This window comes from Rutilus rutilus (assembly GCF_951802725.1).
Source record: "Rutilus rutilus genome assembly, chromosome: 1".
Classification (NCBI taxonomy): Eukaryota; Metazoa; Chordata; class Actinopteri; order Cypriniformes; family Leuciscidae; genus Rutilus; species Rutilus rutilus.
This window is the reverse complement of record NC_140209.1, coordinates 37,370,344-37,386,645: the sequence shown is the minus strand read 5'-3', so window position 1 is coordinate 37,386,645 and position 16,302 is coordinate 37,370,344. Positions and strand designations below refer to the sequence as shown.

Here is a 16,302-nt window from a genome sequence, read left to right as displayed (position 1 = left end):
TAATCTTGGCAGAGTACATGTTAAAAATTGGAAAATATCCGTAGATCCCCAAACGGTTTGTGTCAACAAACCATCAGCTAATAGTGAAGAGTGCATTTGAGGTTTACGAGCCCTTTAATAGGTCTGGAAAAAGGATTTTAATGGCCTATTACAAAAGTTGAACAGACCCTAAGCTTTGCTATATAACATTTCCTGACATTGTGCGAGTTATGCAAACATTACATCATAACCAGCCATCTATGAGCTAATGGCTACTGGAATTACTACAGTGTATCTGCAAAAAAAAAAAAAAGGATGTAAATTTACATGCATGTTAAACGTTTGCTTTCAAACTGAATAAAACAATAGCTAGTCTTTTTACAATGTAATGTGAATGCTTTAGTACAGTGGTTCCCAAACTGGGGGATGTGAGGTGACAGACGGGGTACGCGAACAAAATACTGAGTTTTGCCATTCATTTAATTCTACCCCACCTTAAACATGACACTAAAACCGAGCATGCATTTTTAACAGGCAAAATGCCACCTCTAATGTAAAAACAGGAAAATGGTAAGTGTCGTAAAAGGTCAAATATATGACAAAATCAAATTAAATCACCTTTTGTGGTCAAAACTGACTGCATCCACACAAGCAGCATCCACATGATAGGTTCTACATTATTGCCATTCTTTGTAACTTTGTAAAAGTGGGGATTTAGCACTTACTAGCATGACAAACAAAAATAGACATACTGTGCATAGACATCGATTAAGACTCAAACTCTCTTCAATGTCAGTACTGTGAGCTCTATTTTGAAACGAAATACAACAAAAGCAACAGCAGAACTGTTGTGCGTCTCCAAGCAACACACAGCCGTGTTTTGTTAGTAAATTAATCTGCGGCTTTGAACGAATCGGGAGAGTCAATAATTCAATGACCCATTCATAAATACAGCCACTCAATTCATTGCTGAATGAATGACTGACTCGATGACAGTGACTAACAGTTTGACATTTAAAAGCATCACTTCGTTTTTATTTTTGAACTTTTTCATTTAAAACATTAATCTCATAACATTATTTATGCCATTGTAATTGTATTCATGCCACCTCTGAGCAGCATTTATCTGTGTGAATACATCTATATGCAGCTTGTTGATACTGATTTCATCTGATTGAAATGGTTGATTTAGTTTAATTTATTGCTTTATTAATTATATTAATGATTAAATTAATGGAATTAAGAATTCGACAAAAAAAAATGCATTTAATAGGGTTAGAAAAACTTTGCCTTTATAAAAGTAAAAAAATAAAATAAAAAAAATTCACCTAAAATCAAATTTAAGGAGGCAATTATTGCCCCTTCATAGAAAAGGTGTACAGCAGTCCAAGTGGAAGAGAGGTGGTACACAGAAGGATGTTAAATGCCTCAGGTTGTACGCCAGTCTAAAAAGTTAGGGAACCACTACTCTAGTATGACTGCAATTGTACCAGACTTACATCAAGTGACTGGAGCTTGGCTTTGTTCAAAATGTATATGGATCATACAACAACTGGCCTCAGTGATTTTGACTCATATTTAATCCTTAAAATATCGTGTCATGTACAGTTTGTATATTTCATCCTTCATATTGTGTTGTACAGTACCATTTAAAAGTTTAGGGTCAGAAAGATTTATGTTTTTGAAAGAAGCAGTTATGATCTTTCAGAAATCACGCTTACATGCTGATTTGTTGCTCAATCATTTCTTATATAATTGTGCACCAAACTTACAGCTAACAAAATCTGTGTGAGTGAAACAAAAAGAAAAGGGAAAGGCTGTGTAATTGGCATGTGTTGTGGCTCACCATATGGTATGGTGGATGAGATCGGGTCATGGGTGCAGGGATTGCTGCTGCTGACAGCCCACACCATGTATCCGCCATCACTATGGGAACTAACAAAGCTGTTCCCGGACCGTTCCCAGACCAAACTCTCCAGCTGCTGCAAGAGTGACAGTCCCACACAATACACAGTGTCAAAAAAGGACCAAAGACGTTGAAAGGAAGTCAAAAGGTTTGAGTTAAACCATCTGGACAACTTAACATCAAGCGTGGATGATTTAAAGAAGCAATTTAAGCGGAGTTATGAGTCTCGGACAGATCTCTCGACCTGCTCCCTTTGAAAGTCAGGAGTGTAATTATTTGACATTTACAGACAAACTTTGAATTAAAATAGAAACATAGACATCAGTGTTTAAAGTTGCAAGCTCATGACCGCAAAGAGTGTTGAAAGCCATTTGAGAGACATCAAACAAACTTGCACACACACCCACCTGCTTTCCCAGGAAAAGGTTGTCTACATGCCGACTGTTGAGGTCCCAGAGTACAACCAGACCTCTGCTGTAACCAATGAGGATTTTATCAGAGTCTTTTGGATGTTCCTGCAGGGACTCCACAGGCCCCAATGATTTTCCACACTTGTACTCTTCTGGAACACTGAAGAGGGGAATAATAAGGAGACATGTGAATAAAATTACACAGCAAGATTTTATTCAGAGTACATCGAAGATACAGAAAACCTACAGATAAATGACAAAACCAAGAGCTATGCTGCACCAGAAAACATTTGGGAGATTTATTCTCTTTCTAGTGCCGCTAAACTGCACTTCTATTTGGTATAAAAACCCAAATCTAAGTACACACTACTTAACTCCCCAAACAGAGAGCGCTACTGAAGTACACATCAGAGGTTACAGAAAACCTTCACTGCATAACTTCACTCAGCACTTTTACTCTCAGCAGATTCAAATGCAGGCTTGTGTGGAAAAGCATTTCACATGGAAAAATGTGCAGGTCTCAGGGTTCAATGAGTGAAGAACAAACCAAGCTGCAAGCTTTGAGAACAATGTATTGAACATTTGGTAACAATTACATTTGATTCATGTTTGCAAAGTCTAACGGGGTGAAATGGAAAGAAAACACAGAGTTCAATAAACAACTCAGTGGTTAATAAAATAAAAAATATCAGTGGTTCAAACACAAAAGTAACACGCAGGAGTTGACACCATTATCAGACGCTGACATGCTTAAATTCAGTTTGAAAGCCAGACAAATGATGACCAATCAAAAGCCACAGTTCAGGATTCCTCTGTGGCTGTGGCATGGATTCAAGAGCTGGAATGTGCATGGTACACCCACAGAGTCGGGATGAGATGTAGCCATTAAGGGGGAGAGGAAAAGTGGAAAGCGCATGGAAAAGAAGGACTGGAGTAGTCATTTGATGGCATTGCTTGGGGATGAAAATAGCCACAAGAAACAATTCACACAAACAACAAAGGCTTTTACAAGAAAATGTAAGAAATAGAAAACCAGATTTGCACTTCTTGAAAGACATACCACTGTTTATAAGTCACTGTGTGATGATAACCAAATAATACATTTGTATGGCAACGTTGAAATTACATTATTGATCCGAGATTGTTGAATTGTTGAACTGTCAAATTAATGGGAGCAATTTTATTTCTTAGATTTCTTAATAATATTTGTATAAAACCTGAAAATGTGTAGCACAAGTCTGTTAGCATCGAATCAAATTGAATGAGTTAAATTAAAGGATTAGTTCACTCTAAAATTAAAGTTCTGCCATTTATTAACCCTCATGTCGTTCCAAACCCGTAAGACTTTCGCTCATCTCCAAATTACAAATGAAGATATTTTTAATGAAACCTGAGAGATTTCTGCCTTTTATGAATCGAGAATAAAAGCCATTTAATTTAGGCTTTTATCCACATATAAACATTCATCAGCTCACACATCGGTTGTGGTAAACGGAGGCTCAAGCATGTTTGCTTCAAATTGCTTGATGTGCGAGAACCAATGAGGTTCATTCTCATGTGTTACACAAGTACGGCTGAGCTTCTGTTTATGTTCACTGATCAATATTTATGTAAATAAAAGCCTAAATTCAATCGGTTATTCATATAAAGCGATCATGTCTCTTCTGAAAATTTGGCCAAACTAAACCGCTCAATTCATATTAATTAGTTTTGCGATCTCTTTATGAACTTTTAAGCATCAAAGTGGTAGTTGCGTAGCAGTCTATGGAGGGACAGAAATCTCTCAGATTGTATTAAAATATATTAATTTGTTTCAAAGATGAACAAAATTCTTAAGGGTTTGGAACAAAATGAGGGTGAGTAACTGATGACAATATTTTTTATTTTTGGGTGAACTAACCATTTAACAAATGTTCCCATACCTTTCGACCAATGAATCTATGAATTTTTACATGATCTTTCCATGATTTTCCCAATTATTCATGACATTCATGAATTAAATAAGTATTCTGAAGACATTAAAACTCAAACACATGTCAATCTAGATTTCCCACATGCCTTGAAGAAAAACAAAAATCACCACAAAACACAATGTTTTCTACCAAGTTGCAAAGTATACTCTGGCATTCTGGATCCTGCTGATTCTCAAAGATGAGTGTGGAAAGCTCATATCCTCCATTTTAAACGCCTCCTCGGATAGGGCCCAAGAGATTTGGCACTTGGTACAAAAGCATTTTGTTCAGTAGTTTCCTGGCTGACACATACTTATTACCAGTGGCTCAGAGATAGGATGCCCATTACCCCAAATTGCGCTGAGTTAATGAGCAGTTCAAGGTCTCTCAGAGGCAGATGAGGTCCACATTTAACCACCCAGACTATATCTGCAACAGGGCACACTGGGAAAGCTGTAATTTATCTCAGAGTTAAACAACATCTTTAAAGAGTAAGATGAATAGCTAGTGTGATTTCCTGCCTTGTAACAGTCACAATTACAGCCATTAGGAAAAACAGGTTTCTTCTTAAAGACTGATGTATTAAATATTTATAAATATTCTTACAATGACAACTGAATAGCAGAGGAATAAATATCTCAGATTGCAGGGATTAATGCCTTTCTGAACTCCAAACTTTTAACTGTGGCCGTGTGAAGTCAGTGCCTTGGCAGTGGGACAGGAAAGCTCAAGCTGCATATAACCTACTGACAGAGTAACAGACAGCCACAGCTAGGGGCATAAAGGGGCCAACAGCCTTGGGTGAATCAGGAAATTTGATCTGTCCCCTGTTCAAAGTGTATTTGAGAAGTGTGACAAAGGCCGCTTGGATTAGGGCTAAAGGAGAGAAGGAAAATAACGCTTATTTTATGAGGTAAGTGGTGTCTTTATTAGAGTCCAGACATTCAGAGTGGTTGTAGAGAGGGTTAGGGTTAATACTAATTAATACTTTTATTCAGCAAGGACACATTACATTTATTTATTTAATTAGTTTATTTGTCAGGGACAATGTACAAAATACATTAATCTTGCGAAAAGATGGTTTTGTTCCAGAGTTAGCAAATGCTAATTTCCATCTGCAGTCCCCGGGCAGGTGCACACAATATTAAAACATTACATTACAAATAACTGTCAGTAGCACTAACAAATACATACAATATTAGTTAAACAATGATCATTTAAAACTAATCAGATGTTTAAATGAAAAACTAAATCAAAAAAACCGTCACAGCCTAAAATATATACAACATAGTCAAAAACATTTACTTCAATATTACATTTGTAAACTTTAAGTGTGCTGATGCTGACACAGCTGGTTATCGAGGATGTATTTCTTTAAGTTTCGAGAGAAATTATTCAGATCTACAGACAACTTTAGACTGTCTGGGAGTTGATTCCATTGTTTAATGGTTTTAAATGAGAAGGCTGTCTGTGCAAAAGGCAGAGGATCTTTTCGGGATAGCACAATTTCTGTGAGCAGTGGAGCGGGATGTTCGGTTCGTTTGTTCAGAATAAAGTTTTATGATTTTTTTCATTGAGAGTGGAGCAATATTATTAACAATTTTGAAAACGGTTCTTAAATTTGTATATCGAATTAGGGAATCAAAACTTAATATTTTATATTTACTGAGAATATTGCAGTGATGATAGCGAGGGGCTTTTCTGTCAAGCACCTTTAACGCCTGATTATAGACCGATCTGAGCGGTTTGAGTGTGGTCTCGTTGGCCTGAGACCAACAGGACAAACAGTAGGTGATGTGTGGAGAGATCATGGCATTAAAATACATGAAAGATGCTTCAGTTGTCAAACTGTTCCTAATGTGTCTAAAGATGGAGATATTATATTTAATAGAGTTGCACATTCTTTTAATATGTTTTTTAAAACTTAGAGTTTGGTCCAAATGGACACCTAGATATTTTATCTGTCACGATGTGAATTTTTTGTCCATTAACATAGATGTTAGGCATATCTTTAACTTTATTGGACTTAGCGAAATACATTACAACAGTTTTTTCAATATTTAGTGTTAAGCAAGAAGATTTAAGCCAATTACTTATTTTGTCCATGGCTGAGGACAATTTAGTGGCTACTTGCTCCATATCCCTCCCATGTACGTAGATGACAGCATCATCTGCGTACATGATGATGTCTGCGCCCTTGCACACAGCCGGAAGATCATTGATGTAAATACTGAACAACAAGGGTCCCAGAATTGATCCTTGCGGGACCCCAGTTGTGCCGGCCTTCAGAGAGGACAATGCATTTTTTACCCTCACACATTGCATCCGATTTGAGAGATATGATTGTATCCAATGCAATGTCTCCATGGACAGATTATACTTAGAGAGCTTAGACAGGAGGACACGGTGGTTTACCGTGTCGAAGGCTTTTCGCAAGTCCAGAAACACGGCACCCACCGTGCCCCCTCTGTCCAAGTTGGCCTTTATGTTTTCTATCAGATAGCAAATGGATCAAAAGTGATATTTATAATGTTACAAAAGATTTCTATTTCAAATAAATGCTGTTCTTTTGAACTTTCTACCCAAAGAATCATTAAGAAAATGTGTTACAGTTTCAACAAAAATTTTAAGTGCCCATATTAGAAAGGTTCCTAATTTTGTTTTGGAGGTCTCCTCCAATAGGTTTACATGCATCCAAGGTCAAAAACACTTAATTTTCTCATAATATACATAGCATCGTTCTCAAAAAGTCTGAAAATGGTTTGTTCGAAGATTCAGTCTCTCTAAAGCCCAACGTTCCAAGAGTCCACTCTGCTCTGATTGGTCAGATGGCCCAGTCTGTTGTGATTGGTCTAACACTTACAACACTTGTCAGAAACGAAACACCTATTACCATATCTGAATTTCAGCTCCGGAGACTTCCTCAGCACGTGCATACACAGTGATGCAAATAGTAACGATGGTGTCACTTTGATGGTGTCTCCTCATCCTTTGGAAGTTTATCCAAAGTGGAGTTGCAGCGCTAAAAAAACTGCATCTTCTCGACATGTCGACAACACAAACCTCTTCCAGGCCTCCGCTACAACGACAGCGTTTGAGGGCGAGTCAATGTAGACGTTGTTTGCGGGCAGCCAACGAAGACCATATGCAGGCAGGCAACACTATTTTACAGTGTCCTTGTTACACAGTTACTATAGTAACTATAAATTATGCATAATTACGTGCAACTAGCCCTAAAACCCTAAACTCTGGGTGGAGCTTGAAAGAGAACCTGATTTTGATCAGATAAATGCAGCCATGGTGAGCACAAGACTTTTTTTGGTTTGAATGGTAGTATAATAACTCAAATTTATGAATAAAATGCAGCTAAATACAGCTAGTCTGACAACTAGTAAAGAGGTAACATCCGAGTGACCTGATGATGTGACAAGGTCAATATGGACACTGGAAGGGCAGCTCTCACCTCTGCATGACCTCGTCCTGGAACAGCGACTTGTTCAGCAACGTGAGGGTGGGCAGTTCCAGAAAGTGTACCCCGCCACCTTCAGTGCCCAGAGCAAGAAGATCACAGCCCAGCTTCAACAGCATGACGGTCACACGAGTCGCACTACAGAGGAGAAGCAAGCAACCTCAAGGTCATAGTTTGGACAAGATTGGACAAATTTGAAGAGTAAAAAAACAAAAACAAAAAAAACAAAGAAGACAAAAACCTTACCTGGTGCTCTCAATGCCTGGCCTGCCAGGCAGATTGAAGCTGTGAACCTCTATCAAATGTGAGTGGTTTTCTCTCTGCACTATCTCCCATAGGTGAATGGTGTTATCATCCAACAGAGAAAGAATCCTCCCCTAGAGAGAGAGAGAGAGAGAATCCCATACAGCTTATTGACTGTTCAAATGGCAAAAAAAAAAAGACCAATAATTTCAATAAAACACACCCCAGCACCAAGCTACAATGATTGATGTAAACATGTGCACCTTATGAGTACAGGATTAAAACATGATCTTACCTGTCCATAGAGGAAGTGTATCTGAGTGACAGCAGCAGTGTCTTTATGAAGTCCAGTCATCTCCACCCCAGGAGCGCCATATCTTAAATGTCCAGTCAAGGAATATTTTACAATGGTGCATTCCAGGGTTCACATCTGTTTTGGGAACAGATTACCTCAAGGGAAACCGTTTTAGACTAGGCTTTGAGAACTGATACATTTTCTTCAGTTTATCAAGTATCTATTCATGCTTTCTTCAAACAATGCACAAACTTAAACATGCATTAAGCGATTTCTGAGAAACACTGCTGATATTTGAAATCAACCCAAACAAACACACCCCTCCCTTCATTGCTCCGCCCGCAAAATGCACATACATGCAATGCAAGAGTGGATGTCTCTTTATCATAGCTGAATGAAAGAAAATAATGCTTTGTGAAAAAAAGCAAAGATGACGAACAAATGACAAGAACAACAAAAATTAACAGTACACAAGAGCAAGAGTTTGTTGTTAGTAGGGCTAACAACTTTTGGCAAGTTTATTTTACACACTTTAAGCATTATCGTATTACATATCGTAATGGAATATCGCATTTAATGAGTTATCGCATATTGCATTTTTCTTTAGTATCGTGCAGCCCTAGTTGTTAGTCGCCAGCAGCAACTAGCTCCATTCAAAACTGTCCTGCTACTTGCTAACATTACATCAACAGCATAACTTGGTTTTGTAAAACATAGCAAAACCAATGTTTCTCACATCTGGAGCAGAAACAATGCAACCTCTGCGTCTGGTTTCAGGCATTCTCGCTTAGGTTTTTCTTTGGGTCTTTTCTAATTTTAACGCTGGTCCTAAAGCTCTTGCCTGATCATAACCCTTCTTTTTCCGGTGATATTCCTCTGACCTTTTCTCTTTTGTAACGTCTCTCAGGCATCTCTCTGCAGTCTTTCTTCAAATCTCCCTCTTGCTTACTGTCTCTCCTCACCCATGATGTGTGGAAACACCCCCTACTGCTGATTGGCCTGATGTGTGTTGTGGTGCTCGGTCTGATCCACTGTCAACAGCGTTTCTTAGAAATCACTAACTGCACCTTTAAGTCTTGACAAATGCTTGCTATTCATGGTGTACAAAAAAAAAAAATTTACGGACATGCATGTAATTCATTTATTTTTGTTACTGATTTTATTGATTGATTGCAGCCCTACTTAAGACATGTTTTGTCACATATCAGCTCCAATTAATCACTTTCAATCTTGTTTTTTCAAAGGGAAATCAAGCCAAAGCTGTGGTGAATGTAGTTAAAATGTAAGGCCAAGAAGCAACATTGTGTTAAGCCTTAAACTCATGAAACAGAGGATTCTCTGAGGGAAGTAATTGCAGACATATAACGCTCATTAAACAGTCCACTGAGCTAAACACTAAGAAATGAGCCAAAATAAAATCAAAACTAAATGGCTCTGATTGGCCCACACTCAATCTGATCCTGAAAGTCTCCAGAATCAAGAGAAATCTCCTACTTCTCTTTTTCAGTTTGACATCAACAGCAGTTGGCAAATAGACTGTAGCTCAAATGATTTCTGGATGGCTATTGTGGTGTGCTTTTCATTACAAAACTACACAGCCTTCCACTCTCATAACAAAAGTGTGGATATCTAGGTCAAATCTGATCCACGTAAAAACGATCCAAACTCTGCAGGAAGGAGGAGACATCCTTAGAAAAAACTCAATTCAGCAAGCCTTGTGAAAGAGAGGAGCTCTTTTAAAAGTAAAATCTTGACTTTAAACAGAGCACGAATGTGCTTGGAGTGGCGCACTATTGAAGCAATATGTATACTGTGCAAAGCATGCACATTTTTAAGGCCAAAATGCGCAGTATACAACCCAACAACACTGCGTCAAATACCCTATCCCACAATGCAACTGACCATCCATTTGCAGCTTGATGAATAAGCTGAAAGAGTTTACAAAGTGCCATTATTTGACCAAAAATACAGACAGACATTTGTGCACAATTGAATTAAATGTGAAAAGTCTTTTTCTGCACAGCATGCAGTTTGTATATTATATTATGATTATAATATAAAACACACGCACATGCACCAGCTGCAATACTTGCTCACTTCTTTCGCTAGAGAAGAAAAGTAAAACATTATTAACAAGCTTTAATTTAATGTGTAAAGAGACCTGGGTTCAGACCTGAACAATTTTTCTTATATTTCTCATTTATAATCAATATCATTATAAAATATTTTATTTAAATTTTTTATAATAAATCAATATTTTAACGCATGCATTTTCATTAAATGGACACACAACGTCATCGTTGTTTTTTTATTCACTTTCAATGGGTTGGAATGGACATGATGATTCTGAACACAGTCCCTTTCTCTCAGCAAACTTGCTTGTGAGGCAGGGTAGGTACATCTGATTCAGACTAATGAGAAGAGATGCACTGATGGAGCGAAGGGACCGAAGGGAGCACAGGACACACCGTCAGCTCGACTGAGCCCAGAACAAAAGCTCAGGCTGTGTGGCACTGCCGCACGTCACCCTGCCACCTCACACACAGCTCTCTGAGAGCCACTTCAGCTGCTGCCTAATCAAGCCCATAATGTCTTACACAACCAGGCTCTTGAAACGGCACCCCAGACGAACTGCTCCATTCTGAAGTCCCCGTGGTTGCCATGGCAGCATCTCGATTATGTCACACGGGAACAGGCATCCTGTTATTTGCAGAAGAGGCTCATATGCCCCAAAAATGCTACACAATGAAAAGGTTCAAAAGCCGAGAAACATGACACAGAGCATTTACATGCAAAATCTTACACCAATTACGCTTAATAACCAGGTGAACCAGGTGAAAGGTCATGTATGTTAACACCTTAAAGGGTGTTGTTTATCAGGTAATGGTCATAAATGGTTTACGCAACATATACATGTAGATTTTTGTCTGCATGAAACTCCTTTACCAGACAAAATTATAATTTGAATTCAAATGTAGTTTTCTTGAGTTTTTTTTATAATGATCTGATTATATGATTCTTATTTATGAATAAATAAATACAAGAAAAATATACATGACAGTTAGTGCTCAAATTGGTTAAATCGCATCTAACATAAAAGTTTGTGAATTTATAATATATACACCTTACACACACACACAACAAACTTTTATGTTAGATGCAATTAATTGCGATCAATCGATTTTACATCAATAATAATAGTATTAAGATATCTTTACGAATATATAAAATACTTTATCATTTGTATATGTAAGCACACTCATTGAGTAAATCTTGCTTTCCTATAGGACTAAAACTTCCATTCTCACTGACACTGTAATTCATATTAATGCATTAGGCATAAGCTTTTATCAGTATACATTTTATCAGTTCTTGTATTCTCACATCGTGCAGAGCCACTTGAGCTACTGGAAAACTATAAAAAAAATTATAATAATATTAATAATACTGACAAAGGATGCAAAGAAAACAACCTCTAAGGAAGAAGAAATATACAAAATGTACCCAAACAACAGACTACATTAGAGAAAGTCCAGCTCAGATGTCCAATTAATAAAACAAAAGTAAATACAGGCTCCTTAGATGAGAAATTTGATTAAAAGGGGAGAAAATGATTTTCAATAATTGAGATTAAAAAAAAAAGTACAGAATCAAAGGAGGGTCCAGGTGTGTGAAGCATGCTGGGAGTGTAGGAATTAAACAGAGGAGCGAGGAACAGAAACATCTGTAAAATTCTCTCACACTCAGCCTTGATTACTCAACAGGCCATTAACATGAGCAGAGAGGCCCTGTCATTTTTTCCCCTCAAAAACTCCCCCTACAGTCAATATACCCTCCTTTTTGAGCCAATCCATCCACCTCAGTGCATTGCTAATGGTGCGGAGAGATTACAAACCATGAGATGGCTGCACTCTGAACAGGGCACAGCATGGTTTTGGTTTGTTTTTTGTTGACATGGAGAAAGAAATAGATTTCCTTTTTGTGTGGGGGGCGGGAATCATGAACCATTTGACATCTTTGACACTGCAATTTCTGTCCCATCCTCTCAGGCTATTAGGAGTTAGACAATGTTGTTCAGTCATAACATCTTTCAGAAACACTCTGAATTCAGAATTAATTTTCCTCAGCTACATGTCTCACATGAATACTGAAGTTTCTATTGAAGTAACAAGCGGACACTCAAAACAGAACCTGATATTCCCAAGACACAAAGAACATGAATTTTAAACAACTGAAGGCATACAAATGAGTTCAAAAACATTTTAAAATCACATTTTTACCCTCAAGAAATCCATGAAAGTATTGCCAGTATTTAGATGTTAATTATTTTGACCAAGATAATCAATATTAAAGCCAAAAACGACAGTTTCCTGCAATGCAAATAGAAACAGAACCCAGCGAGCAGAAACTTGAAGTTTACTTTAAATTGCTAATCTGGAAATCCACTATACCTTAGCAGTTGTTTAGTTAAGAGACATGAGAGATACTTTCATTGTATGGAAAAAGATTCCAAAAACAATTTTCAAAGCATCTCCTTTTGTGGCCTACAACAAAGTCATGGGGTTTAGAAAACTGAACAAATCCAATTGAGAGTAAATGACAAATTTCATTTTGGTAACCCTTGTGGGGAAAAAAGTACAAGTTAGTATACATAAAACAATTTAAAAAATACTCCTTACAGTACTTCAATTATATACTTTAAAATATTATTCTCAAGTGTTAAATGTATTGGTTTAAATTTAGATAAAAAGCAATTAGCTGAATTTTAGAGTGATTTTTTTTACCTTTAAGATGTAAGTGGATTTTTATGTAATTTCATAATTCTATTAAACATGCAAAGTGTACTGACAAGTATTTATAGTAAACCAAATATGTCATTGCTATTGAAGCTTGTATTTTAATATATTTCTAATTAAACCTGTTTTGAAGTTGCAATTTAGTCATCTTAAAACAATAATTTTAAAATGCAATATTGAACACACTACAGTTAAAAATGATAATAAAGTACATTATATTTGTTTTATGTTAGTTAAAGCTGCAGTCGTCAAGATTTTTTTGATCATTCACTGAAACCTAACCGACACTATGCTCCGACAGAACAACAAATGCAGCTTTAACATCAAAATAAGTGTCCATTAAAGCATGATAAATGCTTACAACAAATCCTTAAATTAAGTTTCACTTTTTCAAAGCATACTTAAGTCCGTTAAGAAACAGTCATGAAAGTGTACCAAGTTAAGCCTTTTATTTTATTAATATAATATTATCTTCAAATACACTTTTTTTAAAATATATACTTGATTTCACACAGAGTTGAAGTACAAGTGCACATTTAATACAATGCTTTTTCACAAGGGAAACTACAGCTTTAAAATAACTGCCTTAAACATAAATTAATCTAGGCCTAAATGGTATAAATATTTACCACACTATAGATGTTCTCTCCACCCTCTCCATTACCACAAAAAGAGTTTTAACATGTCAAAGTCATGTAACAATCAGAACTCCCTTCCTGGGCCCCAGACTGCTCTCACAACATAAGCCAAACACGCTCTCCGAGGGCCCACAACGGCCATCTCCTCTCCACATACTCCCAACAATGCTCGACAATTACTCACTCAAGCGCTAACAAGTTAGCAAAGGATAATGCAATTTCACGGTCTGAATAATGACAAACAGCAGACATTGTGTCCGAAGTCTAATGTAGTAAACATACGTTGTCCTATATTGAAGAGACAAAACCCAAGTAATTATGGGGGTTCTCTCTTAAAAAAAAAAAAAAAACATTACAAGCAAGTCCTGTTGAATGAGCCATGAATGATGGATTAAACCCAGTCTTTTTAGTATCCACCTTTTTTAGATAGAAATTAGAAAACATCAAATGTTCCAAAGATACATGGTATCCTCATAGTTAATTAGGCCTACTTAAAAATATCATCTGATTTGAGATACATTTGCAATTTGAGATTCCTTCCTGTAAACCATCTACAAAAAAAATAAAAAAGGCAAATGACGAAACTTGACATACAGCAGCTCCAAATGAACTTTGGCTTTGTAAGCATTTCTAGAAACTGCAGTTTCAGTAACAAAGAACTAACCGTGAACTTTGTTTTACCCATAGTGCATGGCCATTTTCAGTTCATGTCACCACTGATTAGACGAACTGGAAGGAGATTCCTGCGTCTGTTCTGCTTATTTCCAAACCAAACTAAGGTCATTATAAAGAAGCCACAGGCCAACCCTTTCCCGTCCAGTAACTTGCCACAATTCGTAATTAAACTGTGGTCCTTTAAGTGGAGGGTTTGGCAGCAATGAACATAAAACAGATTTCAATGAGTCTTCTTCACTATTAGAGTTTCCAAAAGGTCTGTAGATTGCTTACCGGCCACAGAGTGCACTACAGGGGGGGAAGGGGACTGATTCTGAGGTCCCTGTGTGTGACCATGAGGCTCACAACAGAATACTAATGGCTTTAGGCTGAGACACATGAGAGAAAAGATATGCAAAGAGAGACATTTAAATTTCCTTCGGAAGCACCATCGAAATCCATCAGGAAGAAAAAGCTCCAGCAAAACGAGAAAGTTATGAATGAACCAATGAAGAGGCGTTCGAGTGTTTCCTCAGCTGCGTTCAATAAGAAGAGAGGACATCCCTACGTGGGAATGTGAAATGTGAGAGTATCGGTCTTTGATGAGGCAATCTGCCAAACTAAAAGTTGTGATAAGCCTATGCCTCCAGACCAGACAAATGTTTGAGTGTTTGCAGTGGCGTAGATGCAAGCTTCCTGGTTTAGATCAGAGAGCTGCAGCAATGCCGCTGGGAGAAGAAAACAGATAGCTAGCACACTAGGATAAGACCCTATGCATACAGATCCATTCACGCAGAGCTTTCGCGCCTGATTGAGAAGACAAACGACGATAGGAAAGATGACTGACAATTTCAAGATCTAGCAAGAAATAGATCATGGAAGTGTTGTATGTGTGATTGGGGTTATACTCTAATTCTCTTAACCCCCTTGATAATGATAACGGAGAATAAGTGCACTTTAAAGTCGGCATGAAACTGAAGTTGCTCATATTATTCACTGTGCAAGCCTTTAACTTGACCTCTTTTTGCGGCAGCAGTATGATCATTTATAATGATTGTGAAAGAGTATAAATGGCGCCTGTTAGATTAGGTTAATGAGCTCTAATGTGTGCCAAGTAATCAAGGGGATGCCATGGCAATGACGAAATTCATTTTGGGGACAGCACCTCATTTGAGCGCAGTCATAATCAACAACAGAAGACAGTTACATAGCTCAGCCTGCCAGAGACGGTCAATCATGGAAGCTGTCGCTCCTCAAATCTGAAGCACATCCTGATTACCAGCCTGTTCCAGCGGTGGCCCGGGAAACCATTTCAAAAGATGTCTTTGAGACAAGGACTGGCAACAATAGTGCAGAGGAATGTCCTCTTACAGCAGAGGGTGGAATAAGGGCACAGCCACATGCATTCTTTAGGAGTGAATCCGGCACTTCCAACAGCTCCTCTGTCCCAGCAGTCTCATTGCTTTCCGATCTTACCCCTCGTCTGTCCTCCCCTTTAGCTTTAAAATATAGTTCCAACCCCTGCAGCCTCAATTTGTGGTTGCAGCGGAGACACATTTATGATCAGACAAGCTCAAATTACATTTAAAGCTTACTAAACTGAGGCCAAGAAACAAAAGGCAACTGTAAATATCTAATTTAAACGCAAGCCTTCAGAGGATCAAGAATATTGGCTCCTAAAAAAAACGGCATCGACATTTCTGTACCAGTAATGGCATATAAATATTGAATAGTTAGTAATTTCCCAACAGTTTTTCATCTCCCTGCTCTTCAACACTAGAACCGCCAGGGGTCATTGTATAGGCCTACCTAAAACCGCCAGCGGGTAAAATTGACCTATGCACATGACTACTGTTTTGATACGCCAAAAAAAAACGTATTATGTCACTGTATTATGCCACTGTCTTCACAAAGTAATGTCTACTCTAGAGTCATGAAATGATTATTTTTAGTCATCAAC

General features: G+C 37.6%; 1 protein-coding gene across 2 annotated transcripts in view; it reads right to left on the bottom strand.

Moving 5' to 3' along the window:
• llgl1 (LLGL scribble cell polarity complex component 1) overlaps positions 1 to 16,302 on the bottom strand; it is a 40,468-nt gene that overhangs the window by 16,221 nt on the left and 7,945 nt on the right. For both annotated transcript variants that reach the window (XM_084425524.1, XM_084425525.1), the window contains exons 3-7: positions 8,255 to 8,336; positions 7,963 to 8,093; positions 7,711 to 7,854; positions 2,293 to 2,455; positions 1,826 to 1,961 (exon numbers count right to left, since the gene is read on the bottom strand). In XM_084425524.1, the coding sequence (XP_084281650.1) occupies positions 1,826 to 1,961; positions 2,293 to 2,455; positions 7,711 to 7,854; positions 7,963 to 8,093; positions 8,255 to 8,336 (656 nt within the window). The remainder of the gene's footprint in view (positions 1 to 1,825; positions 1,962 to 2,292; positions 2,456 to 7,710; positions 7,855 to 7,962; positions 8,094 to 8,254; positions 8,337 to 16,302) is intronic.